Below are 22254 nucleotides of genomic sequence, written 5' to 3' on the forward strand. Positions count from 1 at the left end.
TCACTTCTTGGTAACAAGTTAGATTATTGGAGGCACATTCATTTTTGAATAACACAAGGGCACCACTTGACAGCACTTAGAAGCAGAAATGCCCCCAGTTCACTAGTGCCTAAGTGTTTGACAACACTGATAAACATTGTGCAGGGATGCACTAAGCAATACTACAGTGGCCTTGAAAGAATTACGCTACTTTCAAAGCACATAATATACCACCACAGTGGGATGGGTCCAATCAGGCTCAATACTTATCACTAATATCTGCTGAAGTGAATGTAATTCTGACTTAATTAGAACCATAGAATCACATTTAATATAAGTAATAATTAACCAATACCATAGATATAAAATTTAATAACAAAGACTTTTTTCCAAATTCAAATCAATATAATCTCATAAAACAACAGTAATGCATTACTACATCAACTGAAAGGGGAAGAAAAGAAACAATGTTTATATTTTCCAGTAAGAATTTAAAATCATACTGTAAATTCTTGGGTAGCACAATCATGAATTCAAAAAAAAGTAAACTGTTTTGAATTTTGTGAAGATGGAAAACTGTTTGAAGAGGAAGAATGTGATGAGTGTTGATCCTGTCCAAATGAAAATGAAAAACTAAAGTCATCTTTTCCATCTCCAAATGTATGAGTTGAAGGTTCTGATGAAAATGGGAATGTAAAAGTATCTTCTCCTTCTAATTTTCCAAATAAGCCTCCTGAGAAAAATAAATATGGAATGTATAATATTCATACAAAATATGTAAAATATGGTATATCATATGTAATAAATATGAATTACATTGAAACAGTTAAAATGAAATAGTTATAAAATTTTTAAAGTGAACTTCAAAAATTATTTGATTCTTATTTCCTTGTATTATTTTAAAGGAAAATATTAGATATTATTTTTGTTAACTATCATTATGAAAAACCATGAATAAAATATAAAAATACATTTGATCATAAATCTTGATTTTAAACAGTACCTTTTTGATGTTCTATGTATAGGCTGTAACCTAAGAATTTTCAAAACATCCAAAATTTAATTTTATTTCATGAGTGGTTAATTTAGTTGACTATGGAGTAACTCTTTAATAGTACCTTGCCATTTTAAAATTCCAAATACTTCCAAATGAAACATGCATTATTTCAAATACACAGAATCTCAGATTTGGGAAGGACTTCAAGGACCTGAATCCTTTCTACAACATACCTGACAATGGTCATCTAGCCTTTGACCATTCTACTTTTGGATAACTTTAGGATTATCTAAAATTAAGAAATTTTCCTAGAAAAGAGTATTGAATTTGGAATCAAAAGATCTGGTTTGAAATCCTAGCTCTGTGACCCTATTAGGCAAGTCACAACTTCGGGAACAAATTTCCACATCTGTTTAAAAAAAAAAGAGGAAGTTGAGCTAGATGATCTCTAAGGTTCCTTCTCGCTCTAAATCTTTAATTTGTCCTTAAACCTTTTTCTCTTTGCAGCTTTTACTCAGTGCACAGCCCTCCAAATAATAATTATTATAATTATAATTGTACTTATATAGTGCCTACTATGTGTCAGGCACTGTGCTAAGTACCTTACAAATATTAATCTCAGTCCTCACAACAACCTTGGGAGGTAGTTGCTATTATTATTCCTATTTCACAGATGGGAAATCTGAAGTAGACTTGCTACTAAGCGTCTGAAGTTGTATTTGAATTCAGGTCTTCCTCATTCCAGGTCCAGTGTGCTATTCACTGTGGCATCTAGTTTCCTGATCTCCTAATTTATCAAAGTCATTCCTAAAAAATTGATTTTCTTTTTAATTCTGTGTATTTTATCTAATGTCTTTAAAAACATTATCTTGAGAAAGAATCCATAGCCTTCAGCAGACTGCCAAAGAGATCCACCACACAAAACAGGTTGGGAATCCTTCATTTAGAAAATGTTTATTGCCTGCTTCAATTTCTTGTTATTTCCTTTGCTATTCTGTCTTAACCACCTTTTGCTTTTGAACATATGTGCCATTTGATAAGGTCTGGCAAAACTATACATTGGTGGGGACTTGAGTTGTGGTTTTGAACAGATAATAACCTAAACAATACACTGAGCCAGAGTGTATCTAAGAGGGATGCTACATCCAATGCTTCCTATCCCCCTTCACCTACCATATTTCTTTTAAGGAATTAATTAGGGAAAATTGCCCGGAATAGATAAGAAAATACAACACTAAGCAAAAGGAAGAAAAGTATTGTTAGATAGTTTTGCTTGACTTTTTTTCTCTCTTATAAGGAAGAGTCCTATAGAAATGGCATGTATTGGGACTTGGCTATAGTGCAAAAAGCAAAAAAACCCCAGCATCAATAAACATTAAAAATAATATTATTGGGGAGGCTAGGTGGCGTAGTGGATAGAGCACCAGCCCTGGATTCAGGAGGACCTGAGTTCAAATCCAGCCTCAGACACCTAACACTTACGAGCTGTGTGACCCTGGGCAAGTCACTTAACCCCATTGCCTAGCCCTGCCCCCCCAAAAAATAATGCTATTAAAATCTTTGGAGAGATAGCCGTTTTTTGTTTTTGATAATACTGAAACTTGGTGCCATGAAACTCATTACTGGAATATGCTTCTGAAGGGGCAAACTATTCAAAAGAAACTGAATAGGTAAAAGAGAGGTGAGGCAGGATAATGTATATTAAGAAGATTATATATATATATGTATACATATATAATATATAATTGGATAAAATCTAGGAACAAGAGTGTGTTGGCATAGTAGAAAGAATTTGGGAGAAGATCAATGGAGGGAAAACAGACGAAATTTTGTCATCAGTTTATACTTGGTGCTGGTGGTGGTCCTTCATTTTCGAAGAGGACCAGTATCACAGGTGATGACTTGCATGTGAATTGGATTTCAGTGAGGGAGAGTTGGACAAAGTTGCCAGCCTCACTCTCTCTTCCAGAGTCACCAAGTCCAGTGGCAAGACAAAATCAAGACAACTAGCGATGGCCTGGGATGTAGTGGATGACCTTGGCATCTTTGATGCCTGACCAAACTCTGAGCACTCCATAGCACCTGTTTCAGCCACCTTCATGGCAGTTAAAATAAATTGTTCTCATCCACTCATTCCACCAATAAAAAGTCTTCACAGGCTTGAAGTAGACATCCCCCTAACTAACTGACAGGTTTGAGGCCAATCGGTTACCCTGAACATGGTTTAGTCTGTCTGCAAGATGATTTTAGCAGGGTATGGCCACTAAGCATGTGATAGCTTCCTGGAACCGCAGGTAAGAGTTGGGTGGCAGGTGGACACCAAAGGTAGATAAGCAGCCCTGAAAAGGACTTGGAAAACCTCACAGCAGAGATGCCAGTCCTCCCTGAACATCCTACACACTCCATATACTATAGACCATTTGGACAGAAAGAGATAATAAATGAGGAGTTTAAGAAAGAGATCATAAGCCTATCATAAAGACATAATATAATAGTCACAGGGGACTTCTATTATCAAAGTAGCCGCTGGAGGTACTCTCTCTGTCAAGAGCATAGATGTTTATAGCTTCTTAACTTACCAAAATTAAAATGTCATCTTTCAAAAGGTGAAAGAACCAACAAAAGGGAAATTCTATTAAGGATTCCATGAACAAAAAGGAACAGGTTGCACAGGTAGAAATGATGGGAACTTTGGGAGAAGTGCTAACTCCCTCCAGAGTTTGTAATAGAGAGTGAGAGAGAAGAAGAAGAAAGTCAGGCGTGGACTGACATGCACCCTAGATTTTAGAAGCACAGATCTCAAAAGAATGAGAAAAGAGTTTTATGGGATCCCATGAACTAAAATTCTAGAGAAGTCAGCTCAGGAATAATTGGAAACTCAATAATTACATTCTCAAGATGCAAAGAAAAACGCTTCTGATCAAAAAATGTGGGTATTATCTGAAAAGACTGATGTGGATTTCACAAGGACTTTACCAGTCAACTTAGATATTGAAGTTATACAGAAGATAGAAGCAAGGACAGATAACAGAGGAAACACAAAACTGTGGCATGGTCCTATAAAAGTAGTATCCAAAATGCTAAAGTTCAGAATGAGAAGAGGTTGGTAAAGAATGCTAAGTACAACAAAAAAGAGGTTTTTAATTTGTTCTGCTTTGGCTGTATTACGGCAAAGAGGTAGATTAAACAGGGATAGGATCACTTATTAGAGTTCATGAGGTGATGATCAAGGACAGCAGAGAGGAGGCAGAACTGTTCAATTTTTATTCTTCTTTTCTATTTTTTTTTTGGCCAAGAATAACTTTTACACTTGAAATGACAGAATTCTAAAATGTACTAACAGGGAATTAATATACAAGCTACTTAAGGAGATAGGAGGAGAGCAGCTATTTGTTTTTGATGAGTTCAAGACACCTGGCCTAGATGAACAACATTCTCAAGCACTGAAAGAACTGGCAGCAGTGATTGTTGAGCCCTGGTCAGTAATATTTAAAAACTTAGGGAGAACAGGAAAGGTTTCTCAGGACAAATGAAAAGCAAATGTTATCTCATTTTCTAAAAAGGAAGAGATAAAGTCTGCTAATTATGGGCCAATGAGCTTAATTTCAATTCTTGAGGAAATTATAGAATGAATCATTAAAGAGATGGTTAGTGAATATCTAGAAAAGTAAATGAAAATGACAGAGAGCCAGAATGGCTTTATCAAGAACAGGTTATGCCATACTGATTTTATTTTCTTTTTTGACGAGGCAACTAAACTGGTATATCTGGGGAAAGCTATTTACCTAGATTTTAGCAAAGCATTTGATTAAGTACTTTAAATCATTCTTGTTGAAAATGGTCTAGTTGATAAGTACAATTAGATGGATTCACAACTATTTGCGTAGCCATACTTAAGGAGTAGTCATAAGTTGTTCAGTATCAACTTGGCAAGAGGTGTCTAGTGGAGTGCCCTAGGGATCCATTCTTAGTCCTGTGCCGTTTAATATTTTTTCAGCAAAGACTCAGATAAAGGTACATGCAACATACTTATATTTGTGGATGACATAATGTTGAGAAAGATAGATAAGACTGGATAACAGAGGCAGGATCCTAAAAGAAGTATCTCTCACGATGGTGTACTGGAAAGATGCCTGGTTCTAGAGTCAGAGGACCTGGGTTCAAATCCCATCTCTTTTGCTTACTACTTGTGTGACATTGGGCAAGTCACTTAACTCTTCTAGACCTTAATTTCATCAACTTCAGAATGAGGGTCTTGAACTAGATAGCTTCTGTGGTCCCTTTAGCTTGGTTTCTCTGATCCTATTCGCTGCTTCTTGTTCCCCTGTTCCACACATCTCAAAATCTCAAGCTACCACCATGATTTTGAACTTTTGAATCTCTCCAATCATAATTTTCTATCCTTCCATTTCTCGCATCAGTACCTTTCTCATCCTAAACCTTTCTTCATCTTTGCCATGGTCTCCAAGATCTCCATATTCTTCTAGTCCATCACCAATGATCTGGCTTTACTTTTGCTCCCTTCAGTCTTGAGCTGAGAGTTTAATCAGTTTAACTATACCCCATTCTCTACCCTTTATTCCCTCGTCCATTGTCTCTTCTTCATTCATACCTTGCTAGAATCCCAGATTTACTCACAGCATTTGCCTTTTCCATTTCTACTCACGCACCTCGTAATGCCAATGAAGGAAGTCATACAACCGTGACAACTAGGTTCATTACAAATTTATGTTATCTAATCTTAGCTGGGCCCTCACAGATGTTTAGAAGTCATTTTATTCTTCCCTGATTAATTCTTGATCACACAGTAGTCATTCCAAACCTTTTCTTTTCTCCTCACATTTTCTACAAGTTCTACTCTCTATCAGCAGGGGACCTTAACTCCTACTTTAATCACAAAATAGAGACTATCACAAGCTCTTTCTTTTCCTCTATTTCACTCATCAAAAGCCCTTTACATTGTCCCCCATTCTTTCCTACTTTGCTGCTGTCTCTGAAGAAGAGGTGGCCCTTTTCACAAGGCCAACCCCTATATTTGTGCCTTTGATCCCATCTGCTGTCTCCTTTAGGAGTTTTCCCCTTTGATTATGCCATCTTTTCCTCTTATCTTCAATCTTTTCTTATACACTGTTTTCTTCCCAGATGCCTAAGACACACTTATCTTTCCAATCTTTAAATAAAAAAAAATAATAATAAACCCCTTCATTTAATACTGCTGTCCCCTGACATCAATTTGATATCCATTCTCTCTCTCACAACCAAACTTCCCGAGAGTAATTTGCTCTTATGCCTATACTTCTTCACTACTTATTCACTTCTCACTCCCTCAAAACCCATCTACTGACCCTACCAATCAATTAAAGTTGCTTTTGCCAAATTACCAATGATTTTTTAACTACTAAATCCCATTTCCCAATTTCTTAGCCCTAATCCTCTTTTTCCCTTCTGCAGTTTTTTTTTTCTTCTTGCTGCTCTCTCCTGGGTGTTCTCCTCCCTCTCTGACCACTCTTCTTCTAGCCTTTGCTACTTCATCATACATCTCTCACCTTCTTAGTGAAGGTCTCCCTTGAAGCTTTGTCCTGGTCCTTTTTTTTCTCCTCTCCTTTTTCTTCTGCCTGTAGGCATTCAATCATCCTCTCTTATTCAATTGTCATCTCTTGCCATCTTGCCATCATCTATAAACACTCTTCTTCCGTATTCATGAACCCTGAAATTCCCTTATCTGATCACCATCTATCATAGTTCCACTTCTCCCTCTGCCTTGCATGCCCAACTCTGTTCTTCGTCCAAACTGACCTCCAATCCCTCAACCTTTCATTTCCTTCCCAGGCCATCACCTTGTACACCCTGAGCCTTTCTCCATCTTGACTCATTAGTGAACCAGTTCAACATTACACTGTCCTCTTCTCTTGTGTCCTTTGTTCCCTTATTGTAGCACAGATCTTGCCTGCCAAGCTTGAGACTCATATCACTTGTATCATCCTTTGCCTTTGTTTCTAAACACATGATGCTGAATAAAACTTGAGAAAATCATGAAACTGTGCTGACTGGGTCCACTAGAAATTTGTTATATAACTTCAACTAGGCCCTTACTGCAGCTAGGCAATCCTTTTACACTTCTCTAATTAACTTACTACCTCACTCATCAGAGTAGCTCTTCCAAATCTTTTCATCCCTCCTCAAACCTTCCATGGCTCATTCTCCCTCTCCCTTCTCAGTTGAGAACTTTGTTTCATATTTTACTAAAAAAAAAAGATCGAGGCCATTCACTGAGAGCTCCCTCTTCTTCCTCCTCTTAATCTCATTTCACTCAGATGCCTCTATCACTATCTTCTCCTCACCTCTTCTCCTGGCCTAAGCAAACCCCGCTACATGCACAAGTGATCCCTTTTCATTCCATCTGCTCTAGCAGACTGCCCCCTCTATTTTACCAACTCATTCAATTATCTTCAATCTCTTTCTATGTACAGGCTGCTTTTATACTGTCTACAAACATGTCCATGTCTCCTGCATCCTCAAAAAACCATCACTTGATCCCTCCCCCCTGGCTAACTATTGTTCCACATTTCTCCTGCCTTTTGTGGCTAAACTCCTTGAGAAGGCCTCCTATAGTAGGTGCCTCCACTCTCCTTAATTCTCTGCAGTCTGGCTTCCAGCTTCATCATTCAGCCAAAACCGCTCACTCTAAACTTACTAACAATCTCTTAACTGCCAAATTTAACAGTCTTTTCTTAACTCTCATTCTTCACGACCAGTCTTTAACACTGTCAATCACCCACTTCTCCGCAATATTCTCTTTTCTCTAGGTTTTCAGTGTATTTCTTTCTCCTGGTTTTCCCAATTGTCTCACCTCCTCAATTTCTGCTAATAGTGAGTGTCCCACAGGTGATAAAAGGGAGAGAATAAGCATTTATATAGTATCTACTATCTGACAGGCACTGTGCTAAGTACTTTCTAAATAGTATCTCATTTGATCTTCACAGAAAACCTGCAATGTAGGTATTGTTATTATCCCCATTTTACAGTTGAGGAAGCTGAGGCAAACAGAGGACTTGTCCAGGGTCACATAGCTATTAAGTGTCTGAAGGATCCACCCTGCTGTTCTACCTCTATACTATTTCACCTGATGATCTCATCAGCTCCAATGGATTCAATGACCATCTTGAAGCTGATGCTTCAAATCTGTGTATACAGCTCAAACCTCCCTGATGACCTCTATCCTCCCATCTTCAACTGCCTATTTGACATCTTCAAGTGGATGTCCTATAGGTATCTTAAACTCAACATGTTCAAAAGTGAACTCATTATCATTCCCCCTTCAACCTCTCTTTCTTCCAAACTTCCCTGTTGCTGTTGAGGACAGCATCATCCTGCCAGTCTCTCAGACTTGCAACCTAGGTGTCATCCTTGACTCCTCACTCTCTCTCCTTTCCCGTATTCAATCTGTTGCCAGGGCCTGTGGATTTTACCTTCATGACATTTCTTGCATACATCTCCCTTCTTTCCTATGACACTGCTACCACCCTGGTGAAGGCCCTCATCACTCATGTCTGGACTATTACAACAGCCTGCCAGATAGTCTGCCTGCCACAAGTCTCTCCCCACTCCAGTCCGACCTCCACTCAGCTTGACCATGAAGCTTGACCATGTCATCCTTCTACTTCATAAATTGCAGTGACTCCCAGTCACCTCCAGGATCAAATATAAAATCTTCTGCTCAAAGTCCTTCATATCCTGCCCCACCTCCACTTATCAAGTCTTCTTATACCATCCTCCTCAACCCCTCACATACTCTGAGATCCAATGACACTGGTCTCTCCTTGAAAAAGACACTTCAAAAAAAAAAAAGAAAGAAAAAGACACCTCATCTCTTACTCCAGGTGTTTTCACTGGCTGTCCCCCACACGTGGAATATTCTTCCTTTTCATCTCCACCTCCTGGCTTCCCTGACTTCTTTCAAGCCTCAGCTAAAATCGCTGCTTCTACACGAAGCCTTTCCCCATCCCTCCTACTTCTAAGAAATAATCTCTGTTTATTATTTCCAATTTATCTTGTATATAGCTTATCTGTACAGTTCTTTGCATGGTGTCTTCCCTATTGGACTGTAAGCTCTTTGAGAATAAGAACTGCCTTTCACCTTTCTTTGTATCCCCAGCACTTAGTACAGTGCCTGGCACAGAACACGTGCTTAATAAATGTTTACTGACTGACTGACTGATTGATTACAAAATCTATCTATCCAGTTCCAATTTTTCTCTTGAATTTCTGTACATTGCTAGCAGCTTGCTGGCACCTACAATGGATTTCCTATCAGTATTCCAAACTCAACATGTCTAATATACTATTCATTATCTTCCCCCCTAAACTCAGTTCTCCAAACTTTTCTATTTCTATTAAGGTCACCATCATCCTTCAAGTCACCCAGGTTTAAAACTTTAGTCATTCTTAACTCTTCTTTGTCCTTTGTCATCCACACCTAATCAGTAGACAAATCTTTTCAGTCCTACCTTAATATTTCTTATATCAATTTCCGTCTCTCCATACATACAACTCTACTCTAATTCAAGCCTTCATCACCTCTTACCTAGACTTTTGAAGTAGCTTCCTAATTTGTCTTTATTCATCCAATGAGGTAACATGTAAAACATTTTGCAAATTTTAAAGAGTTATATATTGAAGCAGACGTGATTTCCTTGCTAGCAATACAGCTAGGCAACTTGTCAGTAACTTATAGGCTTAGAAAGTTGTCAGAAATACTGACAGGGTCAGTGACTTGCCCAAGACCACAGGGCCAGTATGTGTCAGTGATGGAACTTCTGAACCCAGAACTTCTAGACTCTGAAACTACCTCTTCGATGCTATGTCTTCTCTTAAAAAGCCATATAAATGTCAGCTCCTATTATTTGTTTCTGTTATTTTAATCAGTCTCTTTGCTTCTAGTTTCTCACCTTTCCTAGAACTCCCTAAATTATCTTCCTAAGATTCAGGTTTGACTACTATGTCACTCCCCTGCTCAAAAACCTGTAGAGGCTTCCCAATACCTCTGGGATAAAGTACAAACTGTTCAGCCTAGTATTTCACACCCTCTATAGGGTGACTTCTGCCTACCTTTCCTACCTTATTTCCTCCTACTCCTCTTTACAAACTATGTTCTAGCCAAATTAGCTTGCCAGAATTCAAAACTACAACTTCTGCCTCTGGACAATCACCTAAGTATATAATACATGACCTTCTCATCTCATCTCTCAGAATCTTTGACTTCCTTCAGGGATTCACTCAGGTGTCACTTCCTTCCTTAAGCCTTCCCTGGTCCCCAAGTTAAAGTTCTTCTCCTCAATTTGCTTTGCATTATATTCATTTGTTTACATGTGGTATTCCTGTCAGTAGACTGTTGGTTCCTCAAGAGAAGGTACTGTTCTATTTTTGTCTCTATATTCCTAATAACAGTACTTAGCAAATTTCTTAGCAAACAGAAGGCATTTATTAAATATCTGTTGAACTGAACTGAATTTTTAATGGATAACAAACTTCAAGTCAAGGCTATTATACTTAATAAAATGCTTACCAATATCTTTTTGTGAGGAGGCAGGATTTAAATTTCCTGAAGAATAATTTTCATCAAACTGTAAAATAATTTCCATTAAATTTAACTTGTAAGAGCAATATAAAATAATTATAAAATACATATTTGAAACTAAATAAAAGTATAATACAATCCTTTATGGTTTTCATATTGGACTTAATCCTTGTAAAAATTGGGGTAAGGAGTAAAAAAAAATATACAATAATGAATTGGCCTTAAAACTGTGCCTTGGGGCAGCTAGGTGGCACAGTGGATAGAGCTCTGGCCTTGGAGTTAGTAAAACCTGAGTTCAAATCCGGCCTCAGACACTTAACACTTACTAGCTGTGTGACCTTGGGCAAGTCACTTAACTCCATTGCCTCACCCCCCCCCAAAAAAAAAACTTTAAAAAAAAAACCTGTGCCTCCATGGTAGCATGAAGTACACTTATTTGCATGCTGATGCTACTAAAAATAGTACTTATTCTGTATTAAATATATTGACTATAAATGCTAGTGAAGTATAATTACAGTTATATTCAATTCTCCTGTCATTCGGAAGGAAAGCTTGCTGGATCAAACATTTGAGGTAGAATGATACACAGTAAAACTAAAATCTAAGAACAATTTTCAATACTTTTTCCCTGTGTATAAAGTTGAATTTATATGTATACTTCAAAATATGGGAGAATTAAGCAAGTGTTAAATACTTGTAAAATTTAAAATACATAAACTGAAAGACAGGATGGAAGAAAGATGTAACATTTTAAAATGATTTAATTTAAAATGAAATTTTTAAAAAATAAATAAATTATTCAAAAAAATTTTGTAACTCCTCCTTTGGAATCGTCTCCTTTATTTCATTTGAATATTCTGTGTGTTAGCAAATTTTTAGCACTTAAGAATGGATTTGATTTTCTGAAACATCTAAAACTCATTAAGAGCCAAGTATTCTGAATAATAAGATAAGTGATCAATCTCAGTAAAATATAAACTGTTAAACTATTCCCCCACAGATCAAAGTTGTTCAAGTATATGAATAGGCAGTTTTTAAAAGAAAAAATGCAAACTATCAATAACTATATGAAAAATTTTTTGAAATCACTAATAATAAGAGAAAGGGAAAACTAAAACAACTGAAATTTCACCTCACACACAACAGATTGGCAAATAGGACAAAAGGCCTAAGCTGCAAATTTTTGAGGAACTGTGGAGCTATGAATTGGCCCAGTATTATATTCTGCAATGTATCTGTATATGTATTAGGGCAAAGCAATTTGGAATTACACTAGAAAAGTCATTAACTTGTACATATGCTTTGACCAAGTAATGCATGATTGAACATATACTCCAAAGAGGTCAGAGACAGGGAGAAAGGTCTCATATATCCATAAATATTTTTAACAACACTTTTCGTGTTATCAAGGAACTGGAAACAAAGTGGGCATCTATCAACTGAGACAATATATAATTTAAAAGAACAAAATGTTCTTACCTGATCTGGCAAGTTTTCATTTCCAAATTCAGAAGACTCAAATAAATTAAATCCAGGTGATGTGGAAGAACCCATAAGAAAAGAAAATGCATGTGGTGTCTTTTGTGATTTGGCTTCAAGTCCTATATTTCTAAGCCTGTTATGTAAACAGAGAAGTTATTGTTATATTCTTATAAACAATTTTTAAAGAGAACCATCCCAAACATCTCTGTACATATTCATCTCTTATTTAACTGTGAACAAGCCATTAGACAAACTTTCTGATAAATCAAGCATTTATTGAGTGCCTAACACTATTCTAAGTACCCAGGAGATACAGAACACAGTCTTAGCTTCAGTGAACTTACTACTAATTAGGAAGACAAGGATAAAACCAATAAACCAATAATAAAAATGCAGTAAGTAATGTAGTACAGACTGAGTGTGTTAGAGTTAAGAGAAGGGAAAAATCAATGAAAGTATGACCAAATAGGTCTTGATCTGGGCCTTCAAGGATAAATAAAATTTAAATAAATAGGAAAAGGGGACAGAAAGAACATTCCAGGTTGTGGGAGCAACATAAGCAAGTGTATGGTGAGTGAAAGGCAGCAGGATGTGAAGGGAAAATAGTGAGGAGACTAAATAGTACCACAGAATTTGAGAATTGGGAGGGAATGCAGTTGCTATCCAGTCTATCTCATAAATTGAGGAATCCCCACTATCACACATCCCACAAACATATGAGTAATCAGACCAGATGATGAATTATGGAATGATGAGAAATAAGGGTGTTTACTTTGGGTGGGGTCCATCACTGAGGGCCTTGAAAGCCAGTCAGAGGAGTTTGGTTCAATTGGAAATGTAGGTTCTTGGGCAAGAGAGAACATGACCAAAACAATGTTTTAGAATGATTAGATTTATAGTCTCTTTCACTAAAGACCTAATCTGATGTCTTATGGTGGCATGAAGGTTACTCTGGGTTCTGAAAAGCCATGACAACTTAGAGAAAATTCTGGTAGATCCCATCAAACTGGAAAGGCTTCATAAAAAAGGTGGATATATTACATGTACAGTAATAACAAAGGATATATCTCATTTAGATTAGCCTAGCTAATTTCAGAGAAATTCATTACCACGTTGGCTTCAGGGAAATGAATTTTTCAGCTACATCACCTACTTGCATTGAAGAGAACACTAACGTGGATAAAATGACAGATTGCTTAAGGATTGAATTATTTCCCGTAGTAACATGAAATGCTATTGTGTAATCCAGATATAAAGCCTGTCCATGCAGCTAGGTGACGTAGTAGATAAAAGTACTTGACCTGGAGTCAGGAAGACTCATTTTCCCTAGTTCAAATCTGGCTTCAGACACTTACTAGCTGTGTAACTCTGGGCAAGTCACTTAACTCTGTATGCTTTAGTAGTTCCTCATCTGAAAAATGAGCTAGGGAAGGAAATGGCCAACTACTCCAGTATTTTTGCCAAGAAAACCCTAAATGGGGTCCCAAAGAGTTAGACAGAACTGAAATATCTGAACAATTTGTTTTTAAACCTGGACAAGTGTGGTGTCACCAAGATTGGAGAGGAAGGGATACATCCGAAAAAAACATTTTGGAAGAATCAATATGAATTGATCATAAATCTGACATAGTAGATAAAAGGGAGGTCAAAGTGTTGAAGGTTTTCGAATGTGGACTGGGATGATGGTGTCACTAAAGGTGTCAATAAAGAAATAAGGGAATTGGGAAAACAGCTACTTTTGGAAGAAACTAGAAAGCATTAGTACAAAATACTAGTAGAAAGTACAGTCTTATAGGCACCAAACTGAAGACCTTAGAGCAACAGGTGAATACAAGTAAAAAAAATTCCTAATACATAGAAATGTTACTATGATCACAGATTTAGAGATAGGAGGGACCTAAGTGGTAATCTAATGCATCCAATCCTCTCATTTTTTATAGATGAAGAAACTAGGGTCCAAAGAGGTTAAGTGATTTGGTCAATATCAATTGCAAAGAATCAATTGATCAACACAAAGTCATTAAGTTCCTTCTGTGCAATGCACTTTTCTAGGTGCTGGGAATACAAACACAATGAATGAAATAATCTCTACTCGCAAGACAGAACCAGGATGTGAATCCAGGTTTTTAACTCTAAGTCATTCTTTTTCTCTATAGCACTGGAAATGTTAGTTATAGAAATAAAAAAGAAAAGAAGTTAAGGGACTAACTATTAGCAACAAATAAGCAGAAATATTTACTTGAAAAACTCTAGAGAATAAAAAAATGAGAAAATAGTTTCAGGAAAGCTGTAGAAAACACACAAAAATCAGCAATTCTGTTTTTATTTGATATTTCTATTTGAGCAGTTTTGGCATCACAGAAAGGACTATACTAAATTAAAAGATAAAGGCATTATTTATTTCATCCTGCTGACCTATTATCTCCAAAGTATGGGATTTTAAGTGAATGTTTATGTGATATATAATATTATATGCAATATTACGTGATATTCCCAATAGGGTGCCTAACAAATTACAACTGCAATTTCATGTTCTATAATATGGAACAAAGCAGATGGGTGGGGGACTCCTCAGTGGGTTGCACAATGGTATCTGTATGTGATGGTATCTTTTGTTTATTCTGTATGAAATCATTAATCTATAATAGGATAGAGACTAGACTTAGATGTAATTGATATAAGGAATCCCAGATGAGGATCCTCTAATGCAGATCAGCATCTTAGCTGCAAATTATAGTCTTCAAGCATTTCCTAGGTCACTGAGAGATTCAGTGACTTGCCCAGGGTCACACAGCCAGTTTGCATCAGAGGCAGAATTTGAATCCTAGTCTTCCTGGCTTCAAAGTTGGCTCTCTATCCACATTTGCTCCTTCAAGATAATTAAATCTGTTAGGAAAAGTAATGCGAGACATGTTAAATCAGGAGATAGAGAAGCACAACTTCTTAGTAATACTGACTTCCTTTTTGACCCTGGCTCAATTACTTATTTTCTTTTGTTGTTTGTTTCCTTAGCTACAAAAAAGGAGAAAATCATTCACTTCATTTACTTCTTTGGAATTTTCATATAAAAATCTATAGGCACTAGGATGTATTGTTATTATACCAATTATACTTCTAAACTAAAGCAAATCTTTAACACAAATAATGAAACATGAAGGAAAATAAAACCCTACAGTTCAGATGAAGGACTTTTAGAAAACTCTAATTTCTCCACACATTCAGGTGTTTTCAAAAATTCAGGAGTTCTTAAAAATTGAGGCATTTCAGGAGTACTTGGAAATTTTTCAGTGTTTTCTTCAGTTTCATCATGATTATCCTCTGCTAATTTGCCCATGTGTTCTCTGTGGCCATCCTGTCAATTCACAATGCATAGAAAACTATCAGATAAATTTTACAGTAATAAATGAAATAACACAAAATATTTTGAGTCCTTATAAAGAAATAAATTATAGTAATCCATAATGAGAAGAACAAAGGAGCGCCCAAATCAACTCGATTAGCAAACATTGGATCTGAGGTAAGAGTAGTTTAAATATAAACTCATTTGTGAGGTGGAGCCAAGATAGCTGAGAAGGACTAGCACAGAGAACAAATCCCTAAAACTCCTCCAAACGGATCTAGAAAATGCACCAGACTGAATCCTGATGGGAAAACCCAAGACAAAGTCACAGGGAATCATTTTTCTACTTGAGGTCAGCATAGAGAAATAGACAGAAAGGTCTGTTTATGGATAGGAGAGGTCTGTCTGTGGATACTGGAGACAGGGTGTGGCTAGGAGTCCCAAGAAATATTCCAGAACATAGGAAAAAACTGTGTCTCAGGGCAAGAGGAGGTCATCGACCCATACTGAGGCGCCATGATAGGGGAAAGGTGTTGACTGGCAGCTTTGTTATCTACTACCTAGTTCCAGGTCACAGATTCAGGAAAGGTGATGAGGGGAACTGCATTCCCAGGTAGGGAGGCCCTAGGTTGTGTATGCAGAAAAAAGTAGGTAAAACCTTCAGAGAAATAACCAGGGGGGTAATCCCAGACCTAAGGGGATTTGTAGTATTTGTAGTTGTTACTCTAAACCAGTAGAGCTTCCTGCATGGGCACTCCAGCACCCAGAGGGAAGCTGTGCACCAAGGCAAGAGAAGGTCCCAGACTCATATCAGGGTACCCCAATGGGGACAGGTGCTAATTGACAGTTTTGTTACATTCTACTCAATTCTAGGTCACAGATTCACAGTGCATGGAGTGGGGGGGGGGGATTTATGCACCAGGGTGGTGTTTCTGGATAGGAAGGCCCTAGGCAGTATACGGAGAAAGGAGCAAGTTCAGAAGCAAGCAGCAGAGGAATCACTCTGTACAGAAATCCCAGATCAAAGGAAACTGACTGAGCCCAGTAGCAGTCTACTGTTGCTGAGATCCAAGCCTAATGGTTTGGAAGTTGCAGAGCTCGGGAAAGGGAGATGGGGGTGGTGATGAGCACACTTAACCCTGGTTCAGACCACTATGGGAGCACTGAAAGCTTGCAAGTCCCCAGCTTGAGTTGTCCCTGAGATCCTGGAACAGCACAATACTCAATATCCCAAGAAAGCGTAATAGGACTAATCCAGGTCTTCCCTACAGAAATACACAGAGCCTGGTCCTAACATCAAGCCTGGAGTCCGAAAGCAGACTGGAAGAATGAGCAAACAAAAAAAGTATCCCACCACTATTATGGTGATAGTAATTCTCAAGACACAAACCCAAAAGAAGAGAATGCCTCCAAACATCTAAACAAAAGAGAAAACACAGCATGTACACAAATTCTACTATAGTCCCTAGAAGAGATGAAAAAAAGAATTTTAAAATGTTTTTTTATTAATGAAATGAGAGCACTAGCAGAATTGTGTGTTTTCAAACTGAATTTAATAGTTCTCAAGTTAAAGTTTTTTTAAATAGATTTGAACCAAATACTTACTTGTGGGATATCTGGTGAATCTTTTAATTCTCTTTCTGTTTCTTTTTCTCCACACTCAGAATCTGTGTTTGTTAAACAAGAACATACTATTGTTTGCATAATATATTAACTTCTTAAAAAGAAAGGCTTGGTGGTAAATGAAAATTAAAGGTTCTGCTCTTGTAGATTTATAGAATTGCTCTTCCTTTCCAATCTGAGTTATTTATGTACTTTGCAAGATGTAACCCTTCTGTCCTCTTTTTAGATGATATAGGAATAAGATAGTTATCTATGCATATATCTAGTTCACATAGATAACAGCCTCCCTTTATAACCCCTCTACAAAACTGCTACCAGAGGCCTCTACTCTTTGACTCTAGCCCATTTCTTCCTAGTCCTACTCTGTTACACTGAATGAAGACTACAGAGGGGCAGAATAGAACATACATGAGATAATGACATGATTTTTTCCCCCTCTCCTTACAGATGACAATATTCCATTGCTTTATGACACATTCATCTTTCCTATAATGATGGAAGGAGAGATAAACTAATAGTATTGGGACAAATTATTTAACTGAATTTAATTCAAGGAAAATAATAAAATACTTATTAAACAAATTATTAGTACAAGTCATTGCATTATTTGAATTTTTCTAATGTCTTTACAATACAAAGAACGTGGTGTTTTTCATAACACCAATATCAAGACCCACTATTTTATCATCAAATAGATAGGAAGATATAAACTACATAAGCCAATGAAAAACTGTCATTGTTACTTTTTATATTATTGAACTAATTTTTAATAATTGTGGAAGCTCGATTAAATAGATGGCCCAAAATCCAAGTATGCCTGCCTCTGCTCAAAAATCAAGAAGAAATTAGAATATACCAGAAAAAAATCAATGTATGAGCAATTAAGAATATAATAGAAATTGAAAAAATATTATAATGTAAGTAAATAGCATTTCTTCATCTTATCCTATCAAATATACAGTAAGTAAATTAAACATTCACTTTGAAAAGCCACTATTACTTGTACAGGGTGAAATCTAGAAATAACTTATCCCCACTAATTCAAAGGAAAAATATGAACAGCAGATACCTGTACTTCCTTTGTCAAATGTTTGCTTATAGCTTGATTGTTTCTCAAGAATCAACGATCTAAAATGTACAAATATAAGTTTGTTATTTACTGACTTATTGTTCCTTTCAACAATTAAAAATTCTAATTCTAGAAAATTACCTGAATTGCATCAAGTTTTGTGTACTTCTAAGAGCTGAAACTTTAGAATATTTGTTCCTCACACAGTCATCAAATTCCTGCATAAGATAAATACAATATTTTAAGTGGTTTTATAAGACTGCTACTTAGAAATCTGATTTTTTTTTTTTGCTTTTGATTTGGCATTGCCACTGGAATACTCTTCATTTAGTCAGGATCAACACACTTTGCTTGAGTGCTAAATGCAAAATACTGTGCAAGATGCTGAGTTTCACCATCTTTGTTCTTAAGGACATTATGTATAATCTTACTTGGGGAGACAAGGCATTATTAATTACAATAGCTCACACCTATGCAATGTAATGCAATGTTTTATTAAGAATATTTACATAGATATTCAAGTAACAACATAAAGTAACATTGCTAGAATAGAGATGGCTTTTTATTTGTCTCTTCCATACCTTATCAAAGTTAATTACCAGTTTATTCTACCCATTCCCCAACTTCTTGGTCCTCAATTCTATTTCTCTCAACTAAAACAGAGAAAGCATAGGCCACAAAGGTTAAATGATTAAAAGCTGAGATTTTTACATACTTAATAAAAAAGGTTAATCTTTTTAGGGGAAAAAAAGAAACAATTATTATCTTCCTTAGCATGGCAAGAGCCAGAGTTGTTTTGACTGACTAAACATAAAGAAAAACATCACAGATATGAAGGTACTAGTAGGGACCTTAAACATCACAAGTCCTATCTCATTTTACAGATCAGATTACTGAAGCCTTGAGAGGTGAAGTGTCCTGCCCAAGAAAACACAGAACTATGATCTAAACCCCACTCCTTTTCTTTCAAATCCAGCTCTCTTCCTATTATTCCCGATTGCTTCTTCACTCATTGTTTGAACTCTGCCTTGTTCAACTTTTTCTGTTACTATCTTTGTTTTCTACCTAGACTTGCAATGATAGTAGTTATCCCTTCCACATCATGTGGGTTAGGGATGCAGCACTCTTGTGATCTGAAAAATCTGTGTAAAATTTTTTGGCTCTCTTTTTGTACCAGAGAAGTCTGAATTTTTTTTTCTTTTTCTTTTATGGGGTGTTTACAGTAATTTATTGTAAAATTTGGGTTGATATTATACAATACTACATACATATTTTATGCATTTCTGAGTTTCTAAACTTTTCCTGTGTCATTTGCTGCACAAAACTCCCCAAAAATTCCCGTTGAATTTCTATTATTGTATTATATTATTACCTAAAGGTCAAATAGAATTGCTTTATATAATAGTTCACAATTATGTAATCCCTTTACTATTTACTAAGCAATTTGCTCACAATCCATAAAATAGGGAGTGCAAATATAATTATTCCTCTAATTTACACATGAGAAGGCTGAAGTTTAGATTAGCTAAATGACTTGTTCAACATCACTTAGCTAGTACATGGTTGGAAAAGCAGGAACCTTTTTTCCATCCCAGGAGGAAAAAATGAAAAGTCTGGAGTGATTGATCTTTGCAGATTATCTAGGAAAATGAAGTGTTCCTTGAAAAAATGGAAGAAAAGTTTCCAGGAATAAATAAAGAAGAAAATGGAGCTGAAAAGGTAAGAGGGAATCCTTACATCACAGTGGTGTTGCTGAGCTTGTAAGAAGGTAGGCAGATGTCTGTCACTCTTACTCCCTCACATCTTTCTGTGGGAGCCATGCTACTCTTCTCCCCTTAGGTGTGACTTTCTGGCCTTCCCTGTGGTTCTTCCCCAAAGAATAGTGGCTTTTCTTTCAAACTAGGCCTCCGAAAATGTAAAATCTCCTGCTCCCACTCCCACCTCCAAGCCAGTCTAGCTAGTCACTGTCCAAGCCTCTGTTGCTAATTCATTTGTCTAAAGAAACTCCATCAAAAGTATTCTCTCTGCCTTCAAAAACTGCAAAGATGAATGAATAACTACTCTCTTTCTGACACCATGCCCCAAGCCAGACATCTCACTCTGGCAAACTACTGGGACTTAAAATCTATTATACCTCTTGATATTGCATTCAAACAGTAACATATGAAGTTGAACAATGAGAGTAGGTAAAAGTTTTTTATTTGCTGGGCATTTCAACATAGAAGGGTAAACAACCTTTCAAGAAACAAATATAAGTCCTCTACTTCTGGGGAAAGACATCAGGCTCACTTTCTCTTGGAAGACAGGAAAGGAAATGGAAGAAGGGACTGAAGAATCATTGTCTTCTGTCATAGCCCAATCAGATTTCAGCAACACAAGATTTGGTCACAAGTCCCAAAGATGGGAGAAGCTAGATTATGAATCAAAGAGGCAGAAGAGGCTGGAAGATTTCTGCCTGAAACCAACAGGAGATCCATACTTATCTCCTTAGAGACACTTGCAGGAGGCAAGGCCAAGATGGTTCTACAATTTCTCCCTAGGGACAGAAATACTGTTGTCCCTTGCAAAAGTAGCAGTAATGTACTTGACATTTACCAGCATGTATCAAAATAAATACCAATATTTAACAGAAAAAGAATGATTAATCTAGCATCCCAAGATACTACAACAAAGGATAACCATTAATACTGAGGGTCCTGGTGAATATGGCATCTGTTGCCCAACTAAAGGAACTAGGAAGATTTAAAGTGGGAAAGATCACGACTTGTTCATTGTTTAGTCACTTTTCAGTTGTGTCCAACTCTTTGTGACACCTTTTGGGTTTTCTTGGCAAAGATATTGGAATGGTTTGCCATTTTCTTTTCCAGCTAATTTTACAGATGAGGAAACTGAGGCAAACAGAGTTAAGTGACTTGCCCAGAATCACACATCTAGTAAATGTCTGAGGCCAGATTTGAACTCAGGAAGATGAGTCTTCCTGACTCCAGGCCTGGCACTCTATTCACTGTGCCACCTAGTTTTTTCAAGTATATTAAAGTCTATTTTGTTGAAGAGGTATTAGACCTATTCTGTTTGGCCCCAGAAAGCAAAACTAAAAGCAATACAAAACTGGGAAATTTCAGATTTAAGGGAAAAAGAAACTTTCTAACGATAAGAACTGTCCCAAAGTGGAACTGACTGCCCCAGAAATTAGTGGACACCCCATATTAGAAAGGGTTGGATCAGATATTCTCTGAGAACCCTTCAAACTCTGAAGTTCTGTGACATAAGATTTTTTTAAAATAGTAATAGCTAACATTTATATAGTACTTACTATGTACCAGGTACTATGCTAAGCATTTTACAATTATTATTTCATTTGATCCTCACAACAACCTTATGAGGTAGTTGCTATTATTATCATCCCCATTTTACAGATGAGGTCAAATGATTTGCCAAAGATAACACTAGTAATAAGTGTTTGAGGGCATATTTGAACTCAGGTCTTCCTAACTCCAGTCTAAGACTCTATCCACTGTGCCACCTAGCTGCCTTAATACCTTGAGTTAGTGATACATATGCTAATTGGCATGGCTAGTTCAGACTATACAACACACATAAAAATGTGCCATATTTTTGTATTCATTATATATATCTATATCCAATACTTCTTACTCTCTTTACAAAAAAAGAATAGATACCAGTATTGCCTTTCTCTTTGGTCTGAAGTCAATCCTGGCAAGTGTTGAATTACTCGATGAACTTTCTTCTTTTTCATCTAGGTTATAAATAATTAAATCAAATTATTTTCAAAAAGTTCATATATTATGTCCTACAGGGTTGAACTAACCTTGTGACTTGATAAAAAAAAATTAGGTTTACATATGACAGCGAATTAAAAGTGATATACTAAAGAACTATGAAAATGTTATGTAACCTTGAGCCCTGAGTTACAATTAGACATCCTATAAATAGGGCTAGGTACAGGGTCCAGACCTGTAATTTCACTGGTATAGGGAATTCCCAGATAAGAAAATACCCTCTACCAATGCAAGTCAACATCCTCTCTGCAATTCAGTCTTAGAAAGGGGGTGGGGGTGGGGGGGTCTTAACCTGGGGTCAGTGAACATTTTTTAAAATATTTTGATAACTATATGTCAACATATTTGGTTTTCTTTGTAATCCTATGGATTTTATTTTATTTTTTT

At 36.6% G+C, this 22254-nt stretch overlaps 1 protein-coding gene across 1 annotated transcript in view; it reads right to left on the minus strand.

Annotated features, from left to right (window-relative positions):
- Positions 1–512: 512 nt before the first annotated feature.
- The window catches only part of CUNH14orf39 (chromosome unknown C14orf39 homolog), a 35459-nt gene continuing 13717 nt past the window's right edge, over positions 513–22254 (minus strand). Inside the window, exons 10-17 of the mRNA XM_027842845.1 lie at positions 21748–21824; positions 18209–18285; positions 18068–18126; positions 16981–17042; positions 15209–15387; positions 12033–12168; positions 10542–10599; positions 513–712 (exon numbers count right to left, since the gene is read on the minus strand). Coding sequence (XP_027698646.1) covers positions 513–712; positions 10542–10599; positions 12033–12168; positions 15209–15387; positions 16981–17042; positions 18068–18126; positions 18209–18285; positions 21748–21824 — 848 coding nt within the window. The remainder of the gene's footprint in view (positions 713–10541; positions 10600–12032; positions 12169–15208; positions 15388–16980; positions 17043–18067; positions 18127–18208; positions 18286–21747; positions 21825–22254) is intronic.

This window comes from Vombatus ursinus, unplaced genomic scaffold (genome assembly GCF_900497805.2).
Source record: "Vombatus ursinus unplaced genomic scaffold, bare-nosed wombat genome assembly UNPS02014893.1, whole genome shotgun sequence".
NCBI lineage: Eukaryota > Metazoa > Chordata > Mammalia > Diprotodontia > Vombatidae > Vombatus > Vombatus ursinus.